The 17441-nt window shown below is 55.6% G+C and overlaps 1 protein-coding gene across 1 annotated transcript; it reads left to right on the plus strand.

The window, feature by feature from the left end:
• Nucleotides 1–1161: 1161 nt before the first annotated feature.
• ATOX1 (antioxidant 1 copper chaperone) lies at nt 1162–5163 on the plus strand. Its single transcript, XM_032197204.1, has 4 exons — nt 1162–1218; nt 2124–2199; nt 3563–3700; nt 4938–5163. The coding sequence occupies exons 1-3, from the start codon at nt 1213–1215 to the stop codon at nt 3691–3693; spliced, it is 213 nt and encodes a 70-aa protein (XP_032053095.1). The 5' UTR covers nt 1162–1212; the 3' UTR covers nt 3694–3700; nt 4938–5163.
• Nucleotides 5164–17441: the final 12278 nt, after the last annotated feature.

Here is a 17441-nt window from a genome sequence, read left to right on the forward strand (position 1 = left end):
TCAAAGCCCCCGTGGCAGCCTGCTAGGAAAAGCATTTGCATCATCTGCTCGGCCTGTATAATATAAACTCAGAGCGCAAGAGTCAGCCAAGGCCAGCCGAAATCCCTGCATGCAGCTCCACTCGGTGTGGCAGCAAATAACCAGTTTTTTTTTTTGATTATTCTTCCTGCTGCAGGTCAGGCTTCTTAACAGGAAGATGTTGAAGCCCCACACGTGGTCAGGAAGCAGCACACCCCACGCAGTGCCACCGGCTTTCCTCAGCCCGTCTCCTTTCCTGGGGACCTGAGCTGCAGAAACCCAGCTGCTGGCCCCAGCCTCCTCCACCTTCTTCCAGTTTGGAAGCGAGGAGCCCGTCCTCCTTCAAAGGGCCAAGCAGTCAAACAAACCATACAGAAACACCCTCGGGGGCCAGCACCCCTTCACTCAACCTGCTCTGAAGTAGAGATGCTCCACACAAACCCCTCTCTCTTTCGATAACCCCATGCCAGGGCATCTCAAAGCCTCAGAAGGCAGAGAACGGAGCTCTCCCAAGCAGCCCACCCGACCCTCCTGCCCCATCCCTACAGCTCTTTCCCCAGCTCCATCCCACTGCCCGTTCTGGGATCACCAGCTGGGATCACAGGCAGGGTGCTGTTAGGGATCCATGCCAAGTACAAACTTTCTCCTTCGCTTTCTCCTAGACCCTTTAGGCATGTGAGAGGGCGTCAGCCTCACTCCCACCTTGGGCAAGCAACGTGAGGCTTTTTGGAGAAAATTCTGCTTCGCTGTGACCCAGACAGCTTCTGACCAGCCTCTTGTGTGTCTCCTAATGAGGAGTGGTGGTGTTTTACTACCAGAAAAACATAGAGATATACAGCTGAAGGAAGCGGGAAGCTTTAAGCTGCGTTGCTCTCAGATAAAATAAAATTTAAACAACAAATATATATATTATTGTTCTAAAAATTAAAGTGTGGTCCCCAAAATGTGACGGAAACCCACTCGGTCAGCGTGAAGAACAGGCCAAAGGGGCTGCGAGCACCCCATGGATGGATGGCGAGGCTCCAAGCCAGCACCCCCCGACCCCCCGGCACCACCACCCCGCTGCGGGGCCGGGCTCGGTGCGGGGCCGGGTCCCGGCGGAGCCTCCCCGGGCTCCGGGGGCGCTGTGCGGGGCCGGAGCTCAGTGCTCGGCCTCGGCCCGCCCCTTCCTCCGAGCCGGGACCGGGCTCCGCCATGCCGGTGGGTGCGGGCCGGGGGCTGCGGGGCCGGGGGGAGCCGGGGGGAGCCCGGGGGAGCCGGGGGGAGCCGCGGTCCCCGGGGCGCTGCGCTGCGACTCCCGCCCCGTGGAGCCTCACCCGGGGGTATCGGCACGGGCAGCGCCTGCTTTAGGGCCCCGCCGAGCGAGCCTGGGGTTCATTAATGAAAATATTTAGGAAACGCTAATTAGTCGGCAGGGGGGCTATAGGGGTGCCCCAGCGCCGTGCAGGGCTGAGAGCTGCGGTAGTTGCAGGGGGTGGGGGGCGAAGGGCGTAAAGGGATGTGGTTGCAGGTAGCGAATAAAAAACTGCCCTGATTTGATTTTTTTTAAAGGGAAAATTATTGGTTTTTTTAGAAAGGAAGGTAGGGTCCGGGCAGTGCCAATGGTTGCACAGGATGGCCGTGTTTGTGCAGCCCCGTATCTCTCCTGAGGAATGCGGATAGCGCTGGGCCCCGGCGGGGTAAAGGCATGAACAAACAGCACTCGTGCCCTTTCATTTCTTATTTAACATTTTTGTTAGTTTGTTGTGTTGGGGCCCAGCCACCTTATAGACCCAAAGAAGAGGATGGGCAGGTACCAGACCGCCAGGGGCAGCTGGAGTGGGGCCACCAGAAGCCCCCAGCGCTGGCAACCTGTGCTGGCCCTGAGGTGGCCTGGCCTCTGTCCCAGGGCTGGACCAGGCATCTCCGAAGATCCCTCGGGGTTGTTTCAGCGATGGACACCACAGGCAGGAGTACCGAGAGCTCTAGGTTTGCCGAGGAGCCCGCAGTGGGACGTGTGGACCTTTGATCCGTGGAGGTTTTGAACCCAGCTCCCCAAGGCAAAGGGCAAGCGTGGAGGATGGCGGTGGCTGCGTCCCCCTGACCCCTCGTCTGTTTTTTTGCAGAAGCACGAGTTCTTCGTGGACATGACCTGTGAAGGCTGCTCCAATGCGGTCACTCGTGTCCTGCACAGGCTGGGAGGTGAGTTGAGCTGCCGGCGCTGCATGTGTGACCGCCAGCTCGCTGCAGTGTCAGCTCTGGGGCTGGATGTCGCTGCCCCACGTCCTTCATTTTGCTTAGGAAGCAATGTGGGTAACAGCTGAAAGTGGCTGGGAGGAAGGCTCTGCTCCCCACTCTGCTCTGTGCTGCCGGTTGGGCAGTAACTGATTGCTAACAAGACTTGTCCCTTAGAGAAATGGCATGGCAGGGAGGAGCTGCCAGGCCTGCAGGAGGCTCTGAGTCACCAGGGCCTCATCCTGAACCCTCTGGGAGCTGCATTGGTAGACACCTGCTCAGGTTGCCTGTGCAGAAGGATGGGAGGTGAATGTCTGGCCCAAGGAGGCCCATGGTGTCTGTGGTGCTTCCCTGGATGTGTCATCGGCGTCCCGGTGCAGAGCAGTCACGGCAAAGTACTGGCGAGCAGAGCGTTTGGTGGCTGCTTGCACAGCCTGTTTTTTCCACCACCTGGAAAATTATAACCTGTGTCTCCTTTGTGCTGAGGTCAGCAAGAGAGCAGGATCTGGCCTGCACTCACCAGTTATGAGGACCTGTTGTCCTGCTCCCCTGTCCTCACCGAGTGGGAACAACTTTCAGTCACCAAGCTGAAGGCCCTGGGACTTCTTCAGGACCCCGTTACCAGGCTGTGTCAGTTCCAGTTCCTCTGTGTGTGGTTGTCAGCACCTCCCTCCTCCTGCTGCTCTTTGACATGCTGGCCAAATTCAGCCTCATGTGATGGAGCAGCAGAGCCCTCAAAGCCCTTACATACCTACAAATTTTGTGATGTAACGTGGCTGGATAGAGACTTTGTAGAGTTGCTTACACTGGGTTGAGAGTGGCTCACCTTTATTCACCACTGGGATATCCACACAGGAAAGTGTCTTGTGCTTCCTCCTACTTACAGCTGATAGCTGGTGCTGCCTGTGAGAGAACCCGCCCTGCCCCTGTCTTAACCCCTGCACTAGCACCTTCATTAGTGCTCATCCATGCCCAACCTTGGCCCAGACAGAGCTGCTGGAGGTTACAGTGGTTGGTTTCAATTCCACTCATTCTGCTTATTGCATGAGTGATTGTTCTGGGCTAAGGTGGAGTGAGCAGATTAAAGCACTCCAGAAGCTGTGGTGCCCGTTGCTGATCTGTAAGGCAATCTGGCTTCCATTGCACCAGTGCTGGCAGGGCCCCAGCCTGGTTTTGCTGGCTGGTGGCAGTATCAGGGTTTGCTGATAGGAGGCACGTGTACGTTTGGCTGATGGCCTTGGGAGCACAACTGCATGGAAGTGAGTTTTGCCCTGCTCTTACACTGTTTGGCTGCTTCTAGCTGTGCAAAATGTTTTTCTCTTCCTTGTAGGTGTCCAGTTCGATATTGACCTGCCCAACAAGAAGGTGTACATAGACTCGGAGCACAACGTTGACACCCTCTTGGAAACTCTAAAGAAGACTGGAAAGAGCGCGTCCTACCTGGGGGAGAAATCCACATAGTAACCTGGTATGAGGAGGCTAGGTAGATACCAGGTGTATGAAACACTGAAGAGAGACCTGAGCTTGTTCCAGCTCTCCCAGACAACCAGACTGCTTCCTGGGAAGCACAGAGGAGCAAAGACTTGCAGGTCCAGCTTCAGGAAACCCCTCATTTTGGAGAAGCAGCTGAACCACATGCAGCCAGTACCATTTCCATTTGGGACCCCTTAGCTGCTCCGCAAAGCCCATGGCTAATCCCAACCATGGCTGTAGTGTCTGCAGCCAAAGGAGGACTCACTGGTGTCTGATAATTTGACAGGTCTTGACTGATGCTTTTATTAGCTGACCTGATTGCATGGAGCCTCTGTGCCATTTCCAGGTGAACCTGGAGTTTGCCAGAGCATATCATGCTCGGAAACAAATTCCAAAGACATTTGTGAGCTGAGCAGAGAGTAAACAAAAATACCAGGGAGACAACTTGATTGTTTCAGCCTGTGGATTCTCGTAGAGCTTCAGCACAATGCTGACATGCACCAAACTCTCCTTACCATGAAATGGTTTTGCAGACAGGATTTAATTTTAGGGGAAAAGAATGAAGTAGGAGGAGAGGGTTGCCCACTCACTGCACATATTGTTCTTAAACGTCCAAGATTATTTTGCAAGACCTCTTAAGAGCTTGTTTCTGTCAGTGGAGCTTTCTAATCCAATGGCATTGTTTTAAAATGGTGTAGTTTGATTATCATAAATACTCAGCATGGATGCACTGAAATCAGTTCATGCTGATTTAATTCCTAATTATTATATTAAAGTAGAGGCTTAAAGCAGCAAGCATTAAACTGATACAAGAAAAAGATGAACTGATAGTAATATGTTTATGCAGTGTATCTGCATTGTTTAGTAGACTGATTTAACAGATTTAATCTGCAATTTGTATCAAATGAACGAGTTTGCAACACTTCTAAGAAGGTTTTCTTTAAATCCTAGTTTTAATCAAATAACACTGCTATCTAAAAAAGAGAGAGAAACAAACTCTGAATTGATTAGTACCTCAAATAGTTTTCAGCTCACAGTCAGTATGGACTGCAAGTGAAGTTTCCAGCTTGCAGGGACCCGTGGGCTCTGTCTGAAACGTCTATGAACATTAACCATTGCCATTTCCTTTGACTTGTGACCGGCAGAGGGCATCTTTGTATAACTTTTTCTGGTCTGTGCCTTTTTTTTTTTTCCCCTCCCTTTTATTTATTTATTTAATTTATTTATTGCAGGAATTCAAGCAGGACTTCAGCAAAACGATGGCTTAACTGTTTGCCTATCTCCAGCTTGCTCCGTCATTTGACCTTTCCCGGCCCTGCCAGATGTCAGGAAGCAGAGTGCTGGCAGGAGGAGACAGCTGCATTTGGGGTTTTAAAAATGGACAAATCTAGAGAAGGAGGTTATACGCTGTTTCTAGTCCCACAGTAAATCAAGGTGCTGCTTCTATCTTTCAGCATATGTCTGTGTGTCTTGTGTGTCTTTGTGCTGCTTTAAGTGGTTTTCAGCATAAGTGGTTTTCAGTAAAAAGATGGCTGTTAGGGCTGGGAAACGAGCCATTACATGCAAGGCAGGTCTCTGAGGAAATTGCACCTATCTTTAGAAGCTGACTGCAACCTCTGCCTGAGGGACACGTCTCAGGAAAACTGAGCTGAATTCTGCTTGGATCCGGGGAATCTGTGACTTGGCAGATGTTTGTTTCCATTACAGAACAGACAAACTCTCCATTCGGGATGCAATGCTGGGAAGAAAGGGCTTTTGCAGAGTGGGTGCTGTAGGTGAGGGATAACCAGGTGTCCTTTGGGGTTAAAGGAGGCCACCAGGCAGCCATCACTGTTCCTCAGCAGCATGATTCAGCTGACGGGCCAACCACCTTGCAGGTAGGAGCAGAGAACACAGGCTCAGCACCAGTGCAGTGCTTTTTAGGTGAATACATAACCACAGGAATGTGAGGAGTCGTTCTGGATCCTGGGCTCATCTCAACACACCTGGATCAGTCCCTTCACCTTCTTGCCCCCTTCCCTGCCCACTTTCAACCAAACAGGCCATAGCCTCAGGGGGCTGTGATGCTGGGCAGGATCCCCAAGTGCTGTGTGCACCCACAGGCCCAGGAGGAGAACGCCTGCACTGATGAGAAATGCAGAAGGGACAGAGGAAGGGGAAGGATGTGGGACTCTCCAACATCTCTGACCAGTCTTAGAGTCTATATTGGTGCTTAGTTCAGCTTCCATCCATTTAATTCAGGTTTCTCATCCCAGTGAAAGCATTGCATGTGTCCTCTGTCTTTTATTTCACCTGGGGGATGTCTGCTGTGTCTACCAGTTTCATGTGGCTTGTCCTGCAGAAAGGAAAACCAACTAAAGTAGGAAGGAAGTGGTTACTTTATATTTAGGAGATATCTCACACATTGAGGTTACTTTTGACATAATTGCAACTTTAACTTTCCCTAGAGAGTTTTAGTACTTGAAAGTCGTCTTTACCATTAATGTAAAGCACAATTAACTGCTGTAGATGCACTTGCAGGGGCTGGAGACACTTCAAGGAACATGTTGCAGACTCTTGTTGTTATGTTTTAATATAAGAGAAGCTAAATGATAGAAGTTTAACATCACTGCATTATTTTCTTGCATTAAAATCAGGAAGCTTCCAGAGCCAAGGCCTGGAGCCGTGACCTATTCCTGCTCCGTGCCCTCCTGCATGACACCTCCAGGGTCCCGGAATGGAGCTGCCCTGCACAAATCCATTTCCCTAGCTCCCCCCTTGCTGTCCTGAGCTGCTGTTTTTGCCAGAGTTCGTTATAATTCCTTGCTCCCAGCTTCCTCCCAGGCACGGCCAGTGCCTCCAGCAGCAGCTGGCTGCCCAGCAGCTCAGCTCCGGTGGCAGCGGGCAGTTTGGCACGGAGCTCAGTGGCACGCTGCGCCACAGCTGGCTGTTCCCAGAGCCAGCAGTCCTGGTAGTGCTTGTTCTTCACCAAACTGCCAGGACTGATGGCCAGGGTCGTGCCCACCGAGGAGTAACTCCCAGTCTGGCTTGCTGCAAACCAGACTGCTCGGCCTTGACATCTGGGCTGCAGCTTTCACTGTCCATGCTGCCTCGGCTCTTTTGTTCCCCTCTCCCCACTGCTGAGCCGGCTGTTTTGGTTAACGCGTGCTTATCTCGGAGCCAGACAATCAGAGGCTCCTGCCCAACACCAGCCGGGGGGCTCATCCAGATTCCTGAAGCTTCAGCACCCATCCACAGGGCTGCAGCCTCCCTGGCTTTCCCCAGCCATACGGCACGGATTTGGGGCTGGATTTCCAGCTTTTACCTGCTGAAAAAGGAATGCAGCAGCTTTGGGTGGAAATCAGCTGTGCTGGCAAACTGTGGTGACCCCGAGCTGGCTGCAGATAGAGATGGGGATGCTCATCATGCAGCCTGGCTTCACAAAGCCTGCCTGGGGCTGGTCTCCTCCCAGAGTGGTGATGTCCGGGCTGGGGGCTCTTTCCCTCCCGCTCCCTGCCCTGGGCCTTGAGAAATGTCTCTAACTGTCCCTCACAGCAGGCAATCATTATCCTAGGCTGCTGCATGGCCTTGCCATTAGTTCCTGATGACAAATCTTTGTCGTTACAGCCCCTGTCATTCCCCTGGCTGTGCAGCATGGCAGGAGCGTGCAGGCTTTGTGGGTTTTCATACCTGGTGGCTCGTGGCATTTGGTGTCCCTGCATGTCCTGTTCCTCACCCAGCGCCCCAGAGTGGAGGGGACAGAGGGGTGACAAAGCTGCACAGCCACCTCTCTGGTGCCATGCCTGGGGCTGCTGATGGGAGCGAGCATCAACCTTGCAGGCTTATCAGGGAACAGGGCGTTTCGGCCAGGCCAGGCAGCCTGCAGAACACTCTCTTTCTGCCCCTCTTCCATTCCCCGATGAGATAAGGGGATGGAGGGAAGACGGCCCTGCTGGCACCCTGCCTCCAGGCCAGCGAGTGCATGAGGCTCCTGAAGCAGCGGCTCTGCAGGAGCACGGGGTGCGTCCCAAAAGGCCACAGGCATGCAGCTGGGGACGGGTAATGACACCCTGTGCCAGTCCCTGCTTCCGTGTTTGGGCTGCTTGCAGCACGATGTCTTTGCTCTGCTCCTACCCAGCCTCAAGGTCTTTGAAACCTTCCTTCACCAAGCAGACCCAAAATTGTCCCCAGGCTGTGTGTCACGGAGAGGGAGACCCCAAGGAGCCCGCACAGATAGCGTGACACAATCATAACGTGAGCCACGGGACACGAGGCTCGATACCCCGAACACTGAGGCTACGAGGCCATGTTCAAGCAAGAAAAAGCTCAGCTTTTAATGCAAAAACAGAAAGGATGGCCCTCGGAGCTTTCCTGCACCATGGGCACGGTGACAGTGCCAGGCTGCGGGTGGCCGGCAGGGGAGGGATGCCTTGGCAGGACGGGCGGCCGCGAGGTGCAGAGGGGCTGCGGGGGCAGCTCCGACCACAGCCCGGTAGGGACTGGGCAGGGACTGGGCGAAGCCAGCAGGATGGCCTTCAACAGCTCTGTTGTTTTCCCTGCCTCCAAATCATCTTTGCTCTCCCCCTCGCTGGGGTGCTGCCAGCAGAAGGCGTTTGCTTTTCTCCCCCACCGCGTTGGGCTCGCAGTGTGGCGGTTCTCCTGGTGCTGCCGCGCTCCTGGGAGTCATTTTTCACCCCGTGTTGCCTTCCCCGCCTCTTTAACCCCAAATCTGATTTCAGTGGAAACATCTACAGCCTCCAAACCCAGTGCTTTATCCACAGAAGAAAAAGCCGTCCTGGTTATCCCCGAGCTGCCTTAAGCACCACTGGCTTTTCGGCACTTTCTAATTAGCAGCCAGCTGCCAGGGTACGATTTTAGCCCGAGGAGTGGTTGGGCTCAGCTGAACCACCCAGTAAATGAGAGAATTGCCAAAATAGCACCACGGGCTGCAGAAAGCAGGCAAGGGACGGGAGATCCCCTTCAGTGCCTGCAGATGGTGATCCCTTGATGGCCTGGAAGAAAAAACCCAAAAGATAGGGGGGTTTCTAGGTTTATTCTGCCTTTAAGTGTGTGCTTGGAGAAACAATCCGTGCTGGCTTCCACCTTCCCTGTTCCCAGCCACTGCCAGCCACACACGGTGATCCAGGCAGACAGCGTGGTCCCTCGGAGGGACCCAAGCTCACAAACTGGCTGGAAAAACCTTCTCTGCCTCTCTGTGCTGGCCCGAGGAGAAGGCTTTTTGGCAAGGTCTGCAAGGAGCCGACCTTCCCTGTCGTGACGACACAGCCAGGCTGCGGCTGCTCCATACTGGGTGATGCTCTGAGCCGTGCCAACACAGCAGGGATGCTCAGAGCAACTCCAAAATCCCCCACTCCTCCCCAGTCCCTGGCTGGACACACAGCTGCCCTCTGTGACCACCACGGGCACCTTTCCACGTCGCACTTTCCAAACCAGCAAAGCACGCCGAGCCCTGACAGACACCCCCGCACCCCGCCGAGACTGTGTCAGCACGAGTAGAAACAAAATAAATAAAAAACAACCTTAATTAGGGACTTCACGGGCAGGAAGTGTGCACGTGTGCTCGCCAGAGCACAAATATTTTCTTTGGGTGCTGCTTTCTCAAAGGGCTCGGCAAGGCGACGGAGGCTTCTTCCCCGCTGCTCACGCCTTGGCTTCAGCCTCCCGCAGCATATACTGGAGCCATTCAGCCCCTTGGCCAAAAGCAGATGAGGAGGGAGGGAAAACAAAGTCAAACGAGCGGGAGAAAGGCGGCTTTTGTGCTGCTCGTGTTTGTGGAAGCCAGCCCGAGCCCCCTTTAGGAGGAAGGTGTCCTTTATGGGGCTCCGGGAGCTGTTTTGCAGCCCCGCAGCTGCTGCAGGTGGTGGTGCTCTGGGGTGTGGGATGGGGGGATGTGGGGCACGATGCGAGGTCCCGGCTGCTCTGGGGACAGCAGGTTTGTTCTGTGACTGCTCTGTTCCACGGAGCCATCCCAGGAGGCCTGGAAGGAGAAGGGGAACTGGTCTGCACTGGGCAGGAGCCTGCAGCCTGGCCCTTCCCAGCATTGTCCCCCTGCTCCTCGTGCTGCTCCCGGAGGGCTGCTGGGTGCCAGTTGCTGCTTTTGGGTTTCCACTGGTCCAGGCCAGCTGAAATTCACTGGGGAAGGCAGGAACAGAGGAGAGATGCTGCACCCCTCGGCTTCCCACAGAAGCCAGATCCCAGCACTGTGCGGTCCCCAGGGCAGGGCCCAGCCCTCAGCCCCCCTGAGTCCGGCCCACCCATTTTTAGGAGATGGGTGAGAAAATACCAAACCCACAAACACAGATCATCGCCTTGTGAACAAAAGGAGACGCCTGAACGCAGCAGGGATCCAGTGCCCGAATGTGCTCGGCTGAGCCAAATTCCCCCCCTCCAGAGCTGCTGCTCGGCCGTGGACAGAGCCTGGCCCCCAAAACCCCGAGTCAGCACGGTGCACAATGCCCAGTGAGCACAACAGAGCTGCCAGCTTAATCTGCTCTGTGCAGCTGAAAATGAATAAATAAATACATAACCACGCAGCTTTTGTCAGCCTGATCCCTCCGACTGCACCAGAAGCCTGCATGGGCCTGGGGGCTGAGGGGGGCATCTGGGGGGTGCCTGGGGCATTGCAGGGAGCAGAGCCAGGGGCTCTGAAAGGCACCAGCCCCATGCCAGCACCCTCCCTGCAAGGAAAGCCAGGTCTTCTGAGGGATGCTGCAGCCCTGGAGGTGATGTTGTAGGAGCCTGGGGGCTCTCTATAAAGGAGAAAACCCCAATACCACTGTTTGCATTTATATTTCCTTTTTTTAATATTATTTTTTCCCCTCTTCCCCTGACCGGTGCTAAATGCCAGTGCCCTCCCAGGAGCAGCCAGCAAAGCAGGCGGCTCGGTGGGAACCGTCCAATTTCCAGGGCAACAGGGAGAGGACTGAGCCCAGCGCTGTCCTCGGCTCACAGTGCCGCTCTTATTTCTCCACGGTTTCCTCTCCATTTGCTTTCTTAATTCAGCCTTTCCTCTGCCAGGGGAGAAGCCAAGAAAGCAGCGGTGTGGCACATCCAGAGGCCTCCCCGTGGGCTTTACAACTGCTGGGGGATTTTTAGCTTTCCAGCTTCAAGAGCAGCCCTCCAGGCTTGCCCTGCCCTGAGGTCAAAATATGCCAGAGCACGGTCAAAACAAGAGCAGAGGAAGCCAAGAGGGCAGCTCCGACCCCTTACAGCTCTGCACTGAGCTGCTGGCTGCTCACCAAAGGCACAGATAAAGACAGGACGATGTTTCCTGGGCTGGGGTCACCACCCTCTGCAACCAACAGCGGCCACCCATGGCCACCTCCACCATGAGCCTGCTGGGGACAGCAGGACATGCAGTTATTGTGCCCAAAGACCAGAAAGGGGGCAAATCCCCATTGTCCCCAGTGCCCCCCATCTCATCCGAGTGTCTCCGATCCCCTCCTGCCATCCCTTCCCTTTCCTTCCTGGCATATCAAGGCCATGGCTCCTCCAATTGAGGTCTCAGCCTGGGTGGTGGGTGTTCAGCTGCCCCCCCAGGCAGCCCAGCAGGGAGCCAGCGCTAGCAAGAGGCCAGCAGAGCTTCCCCGTGGGCCATCGAGAGCACCCCTGATCCTGGGACAGGGGCTGGGAGAGCCACGTCCAGGCACAGGGAGCTGGGCACAACCCAGCAGCGCTCATCGCCCCGGAAAACAATAGGCAGCCCAACCCAACCCAGAGCAGGAGGGCTTTAAATTCACCCCCAGAGGGGGAACAGCACAAAAAACCTCCAGCTGTTATCTCCAGATTTCCAGTCCCAGCAGGAGAGCTGCCAATTGCTGCCAGAGGAGCACATTTGCTTGTGGCTAGGGATGGAAATCAGAGGCAGAAGTTCCCCTACTGAGCTCCAGTCCCCAGCAGGGCCAGGCTCAGCCCCACAGCCTGGGGGGCAGCTGGGGAGGGGGCGGCCGTGCCCCACGGAGCAATGCTGACACTGCAGGGGTGCAGAGCAGAGCTTGGGGTGCCCAAAACGTCAGCCCTCCATGCTGTGGAGACAGCTCCGGGGAGAGCCGCCGGAGCCGGGAAGGAAATCTCTGCCCCCAGGAGTCCCTCCCTTCCTTTCCTCTGCGCACAGCTGCAAGGAGGGATGTGGGGAGGTGTCCCTTCCCAGCCAGGCTCTTCACCCATGCTTTGCAGCCAGAAGCAGCACCGATCTCCATAATGCACCGCCTGTTGTTACAAAGCACGATGTGCCTCCTGGTTATAGCTGGGCACCTCCAGAGGGGCACAATTCCCCCCCATCCCAGTTGGTGAGGAAGCCATTTCCCTCATTTCCCAGTTCCCACTTTATTCCTGCAAGTGAGCAACAGATTTCTTGGGATCTCCATGCCATTAAAAATCTTCCCCGTTAACCCCGTTAATAAATGCGGGGTGAGCTCTCCCCCGGGGTGCTGCGGGCAGGTTGGCGCAGGAGGGAGGACGCAGCGGGCACCTTCGTGCAAGTCTGAAATTAAGGAGCTGGGAGGTTGACATCTGCAATGATCATTTTTTCCCCCATAAATGAGAAGATTAAAAGGGAGTTCTCCAAATCTAATGCTTTTATTTATTTTTTTTTTTTCAGCTGTGCTTCTGGCCCCCCATCTCCTCAAACAGCTGTGAGACAGACGGACACGGGGCATGCGGCGCAGGGAAGCGCTGCTAATTTTAGTGGAAGGTCCCAGGAGAGGGACGGAGCCCTGGGCCAGGCAGAGGATGGAAAGTCACAGCGCTCGCTCGGGGCCCTGCACGACCTTGCTATTTCGGGGCTGACCACATCCCACCTTGCCCAAGCCCACAGGCACAGAGCAGCCCCAGGCCTTCCCGCTGCTCCCCTGCTGCTGCCAAGCCCTGGCCAAGGCGGGTGGTGGTTCTCCAAGGGAAGTAAACATGTTTCAGGGCTGAACTGCGATCCCCAGAGCTCATCACACAGGAGAAATGACCGAGGAGGTATTTTCTGCACATGCCCTCATATGCAGCACAGAGCACCCTGCTGTGTTTTCATCCAGCTTTGGGGGTTGTGTCCTCTCTGGTTTCCTTTGCTTTCCGATCAGTGAAATCCTGATGAATAACTCCACACAGATGAAGGAAATGGTTTCTCCAGCAACTGGTCCTTGAAAGGGGCAGAATATTTTTGCACGGCCATAAAGGTCTGAATTGCTCACGGTAGGGAGGTTTTAAGGGACCTGAGCTCCTCAGGGTGGGCGGGGGAGTTCACAGGGCTCGGAAGCGCTCTTGCAGACAATGTGGAGGGAGCCAGCAAGCAGAGGGGATGCAGAGGCTGGCACTTTTGCTGTTGGTTTTGGTCTGGGGAGGCTGCGAGCCCCTGCTCCATGGCCACAGTGATGGGGCAGGGCTGGCAGTGCTCCTGCTGCTGCTCCTTCTTGCTGCCTCGCTGTGTGTGCCATGCCCAGCTCAGCCACAGCCTCTGTGTCCAAATTCCAGGAGTAATCACGGGCTAAAAGCCTGGAGAGACTGCTACCACCCTGTCCTGCTCCAAGCATTTCCTACTGTCTCCCCTTCATCGTCTTTGCCTACTCCTGAGCCGACCTGTGCCTGGCTTTTTTCCTCTGTACGGGACCATCCCAAATGTGTTCTGCCAAAACCAACCCCGTTTTGTCTCCTGACACCCTGTTTTCGGAGCTCCCTGCACCTGGCTCCTGCCTCGTTCTCCTGGGATGCCTCAAGCCGGGGCTTGTTCTGCAGCAAGCTCCGCTCAAGCAGAAAGAAATGTCAGAGCAAAAGTCAGAAAACTGCAGCAAGGAGGGTTAATAGAAGGACAATAACGTCTCGTTCCTCAGCCTCCACAGGGAACTGTTAAACTTTATGGACTTTCATTTAACAAGCAGCCCAGCCTCCCCTTCTTCAGCGTGCCTTGCCCTCCCCAAAACTATTTTTCCCTGTTCCTCTTTGCCTCCCGCAGTGCACAAGCCCGGAGCAAAACTGGCCATCACTTCAAGCCTGTGCTCTCAAACGAGACCCAGATTTTCCAAGACATCCTCTCACTCATGACCCAAAAAAAAGTAGAAGCAGCTGGACCCGGAGACCCTCCTGCCTGAACCTTGTCCTTTGCCTTTCTGGTCTTTTCCTTGCTGGTGGTTATTGCCACTGCTTCCCTGGCACTTGGATGTCCTGGGGCAGGGAAGGTTTCACCTGGGCACTGCCCCCAGGGCAGCCTCTAGGAGAGCCAGGCCGTGTTTATCCTTGCGAAGAAGCTGCCACTGCAGCCCAGGAGCTTCCCTTGGTGTGTCCCAGGGGCTCCAAGGTGGATTCCTGTTTATTTCCTCAAGTAGCTCTATTCATAGCCTTCAAACGCTGCCAAGCCACATCTGTCAGGACCGAGAGGGCTCAAAAGGGCATCTTAGGTAAACACTGGAGGCAAGGTGGGAGTGCCCAGCTCTAGCAGTGCTTGCTGCCCTTCTCCCCCAGATGCCTTAGTGCATTCTCTGCACATCTCCATCGCAAGGTCCCGAGCAAAGGAGAAGCTGGGCTGAGACACCAGCCCGTAATTCGGGCACACAGCGGGAAGAAATGCACAGCAACCCCATGCAGCAAGGGAGAAGTCCTTCCAGGGAAGGCAAGGAGGCCCTTGGGGATCTTGGCCATTCCCTGTGCTCAGTGCAGGGGCACGCTGAGCAAGGTGGGGGACAGCTCTCCCTTGGCACGGGAAGACCTTCCACCGGAGGCTCTGGCTATGAGCCTGCAGACAGCACGGAAAGATCGAGGTGTCCCACAGCGTCCCAGCTCCCAGGCTGTGACTCACTGCAGAGCCACGCACAGCTGGGCTTCTCCCCCTGCCTGCAGGCCTCTCCTGACAGCTGATAATCCGCAGTGCCACGCACCCCTCCTTCTCCGTCTGCTCCCAACACAGCCAGAGCCCCGCTCTCCCGCATCGCCCCTCCGCGGAGCTCAGGCTCTCTGGGCACTGGGAGAGACCCTGGTGGGTGCTGCCTGCTGGGCCGGGTGTCAGTGCTGTCCCTGAGCCCACAGGGACAGTCCCAGCCCAGCAGGGAGCCGGCCACCTCGCCACCTTCCCTGGGCAGTTCAGCTTCGCCCTGCCTGGCTTCCAGCCCTGAATGGCAGCCACATGCCAGCTTAGCGCACATCCAGACAGCACACTCTTTCTCCCTCTGATCTCCTCCTGGAAATAAAGAGCAGGAGCCCTCCTGTGGGACCTGCTGACATGCCTCTGCCTTTTCTTTTTCGCCCACCCCGCTCCCCTTTCCCCGAGCTGGCTGCTGGTCCCCAGCCGTGTCCCCTCCCCGTGCCGCTGCGGTGTGCCAGGAGTTCGGCCGCACACCCCTCAATGACCACTCAGTAAATGACATTCCCACAGTGCTTCCAGGGCATCCTGTTTATTTATGTGCACTTTGGGTTCATTGTTTTGCTGTAGGGTTCATCGGCAATTAATGCAGGAACATCCTCCTCTCCAAAAACACTCCCGAGAGAATCCCTCCCGGGGCAGAGCGAAGGAAAGGCTCCTTGCAGCGACTGATTTGTGAGTGGGAGACAGCAGGGCTATTATTCCCTGCTTGTATCACCTCCACATTTCTCTCCTTCCCTTAGAGCAAAATTGTTCCCCTTTTGGGGAGCCCCAGGGTTTTCTTCAGTGTGTGAGCCCAGGTCTGCCCAGCTGGGCTTCCAGCAGGATGAAGTTGGATTTTGCACAGGGGTTAGCTCGAGTTCAAACCTCAGCCTTGCAAACCTCTTGGCCTCGCTGCAAACTGAGCTCAAGCCCCGGGGGTCTGGCCCTGTTTGCTGCCTCCAAAGGCAGATTTTGGGTGGCCACCTGAGCGGGCAGCGAGTGGCAGAGACCTGGGAACAGCAGTGCCTGATGCACCCGAGCTGGACCAAGAGGTGGGTGCTTGCTGCAAAGCCCTGCCAGTGCTGCGAGGGGTCCCGGGTTAGAAGAGACCCCCTTGGACCATCACCTGCCCAGTTCCTGAGCTTCAGAGGGCAAAAGATGCCCCTCTAGCATGTGTGAGGTCTGTGTTTTCCCCTGGCACACTGACATCCAAATCTCTCTTTGACAGCCCCGCTAAGCCTTGTGAGCGTGGAGAGGGCTTTCCAGGACTCTTTTATTGCGAGCTCTCCGTCATTTCTGGAGCTGCTTAAAGCCTCTGAGACTGAAGAGCAGGCCAGGCGCTGCAGCCCTTGCTTCCCCCTCCCCACACTCCCCCTCCAGCCCTCAGTGACACCGCAGAGCCTGCCAGCAGCATGTCCTCATGCAGGATCTGCCCCCGGGTGCGATGTGTCTGGGGGCCCCTTCCCCACCCAGTGACCCCCAGCAGAAAGGGGGACACCAGGACCCCCCACACCAGCACTGGGGCATCTCCAGATGTGACTGCACCCCTGCAGCAGGCTGCTAGCTGCTCTCACCCAAAAGCAGGCTTTAAGCCGCCACGTATGTAAAGAAATCCCTGTTGTAATTATCCTCCTGGCACTGCCGTTTGTCTGAGCCATTAGGAGAGGGCTTAGCTTCGGGCTGCAGCTCAGCGCACTGAGCAATTGCCACGTTGTCAGTTAGAAAAGACGTGGTTTCTTTTCTCTTTTTTTTTTTTTTTTTTTTCCCTCCCTAAAATTTTTTCCAGATGTCTCTCTCTCTTTTTTTTTTTTTTTCTTTCCCCTCTTCGCAGAAACAGCTGCACAATCTCAATGCGAGCCGTGACTAATCCAGCGCAGAGAGCATGCGCCTCCTCGGGGTGTGGATCCAGCACATGGGACTGGGGCTGTGGGGGGGATGTGTGGCCTCTGGAGCCGAACAGCACCTAGGAAAGGGGTGCTGGGCTACGCAGGGGAGCTGTGGACACTCAGAGATGCTCCAGATGCCACATGGTTGTCGGCACGTGGACACGAGGTGTTCGGCAGCATCGCCACGCTGTCCTCAGCACGCACTGAGACGGTCGTACTGGGACCTTTTGGGGTGGCTCTGTGGGGAAAGGAACATCCACATAGCACTCGGGGAAGGTTTTTGGATGGTGTGCAGCCAAATAAAGCAGGCTTTATGTCATTCCCCACCGGCTTCCTGGGCAGCCCGACTGCAGATATCCGCTGCCTCTCTGGGAAGTGGCGATGGTGACATGGCCCCTCCGCTCTCTCTTTCTTTCCCCTCCCCTTTCCCTTTTGCTTTTGTTTATTTTTTTGTTTCTCTTTGGCCATAAGGATGTTTATGCTTACATCTGCTTCTTGCACGTGCAGCAGAAGTGCCGTGAGGCCAGAGGAAGGGCGTGCTGAAGAGGTTTTAAGTCATGAAGGCACCCTACAGAGCAAGGAGCCTGCACAGCCTGGCAGGTCGAGGCAGGCCAGCTCCTCTGCTGGCACCCAAATCAGCAGCACCATCGGTGGGAAGAGCCAGGCACCAGCTCTGTGCCTCAGTCCCTCTCAAAGGTAGCGTGTAATCACGAGGAATGGACCCAGGCAGCCGAGACAAAACACGATGCTGCATTTTATTACGGGTGTCCTTCACCCTGCTGGTGCCCAGACTACTTGTCCCTAAGTCTCTGTCCTTCCAGCTGCCCCTGGAGAGCTCCCTCACCTCCCCTGGCTGTGTGACACGGTCACAGGGCCACCCCAGCTCACCATGGGGGGGTGGCAGGTCACCAACCCCCCCGGGGGGGTCCCCGATTCCAGCAATTTGACAGCCTTGCCTTTTGGCTGCTGCTTTTGATTTTGGGGGCTCATCCTGAGCACCAAGGGGAGCAGATGGGGGAAGCCACCTCCAG

This window comes from Aythya fuligula, chromosome 14 (genome assembly GCF_009819795.1).
Source record: "Aythya fuligula isolate bAytFul2 chromosome 14, bAytFul2.pri, whole genome shotgun sequence".
In the NCBI taxonomy this organism is placed as follows: Eukaryota; Metazoa; Chordata; class Aves; order Anseriformes; family Anatidae; genus Aythya; species Aythya fuligula.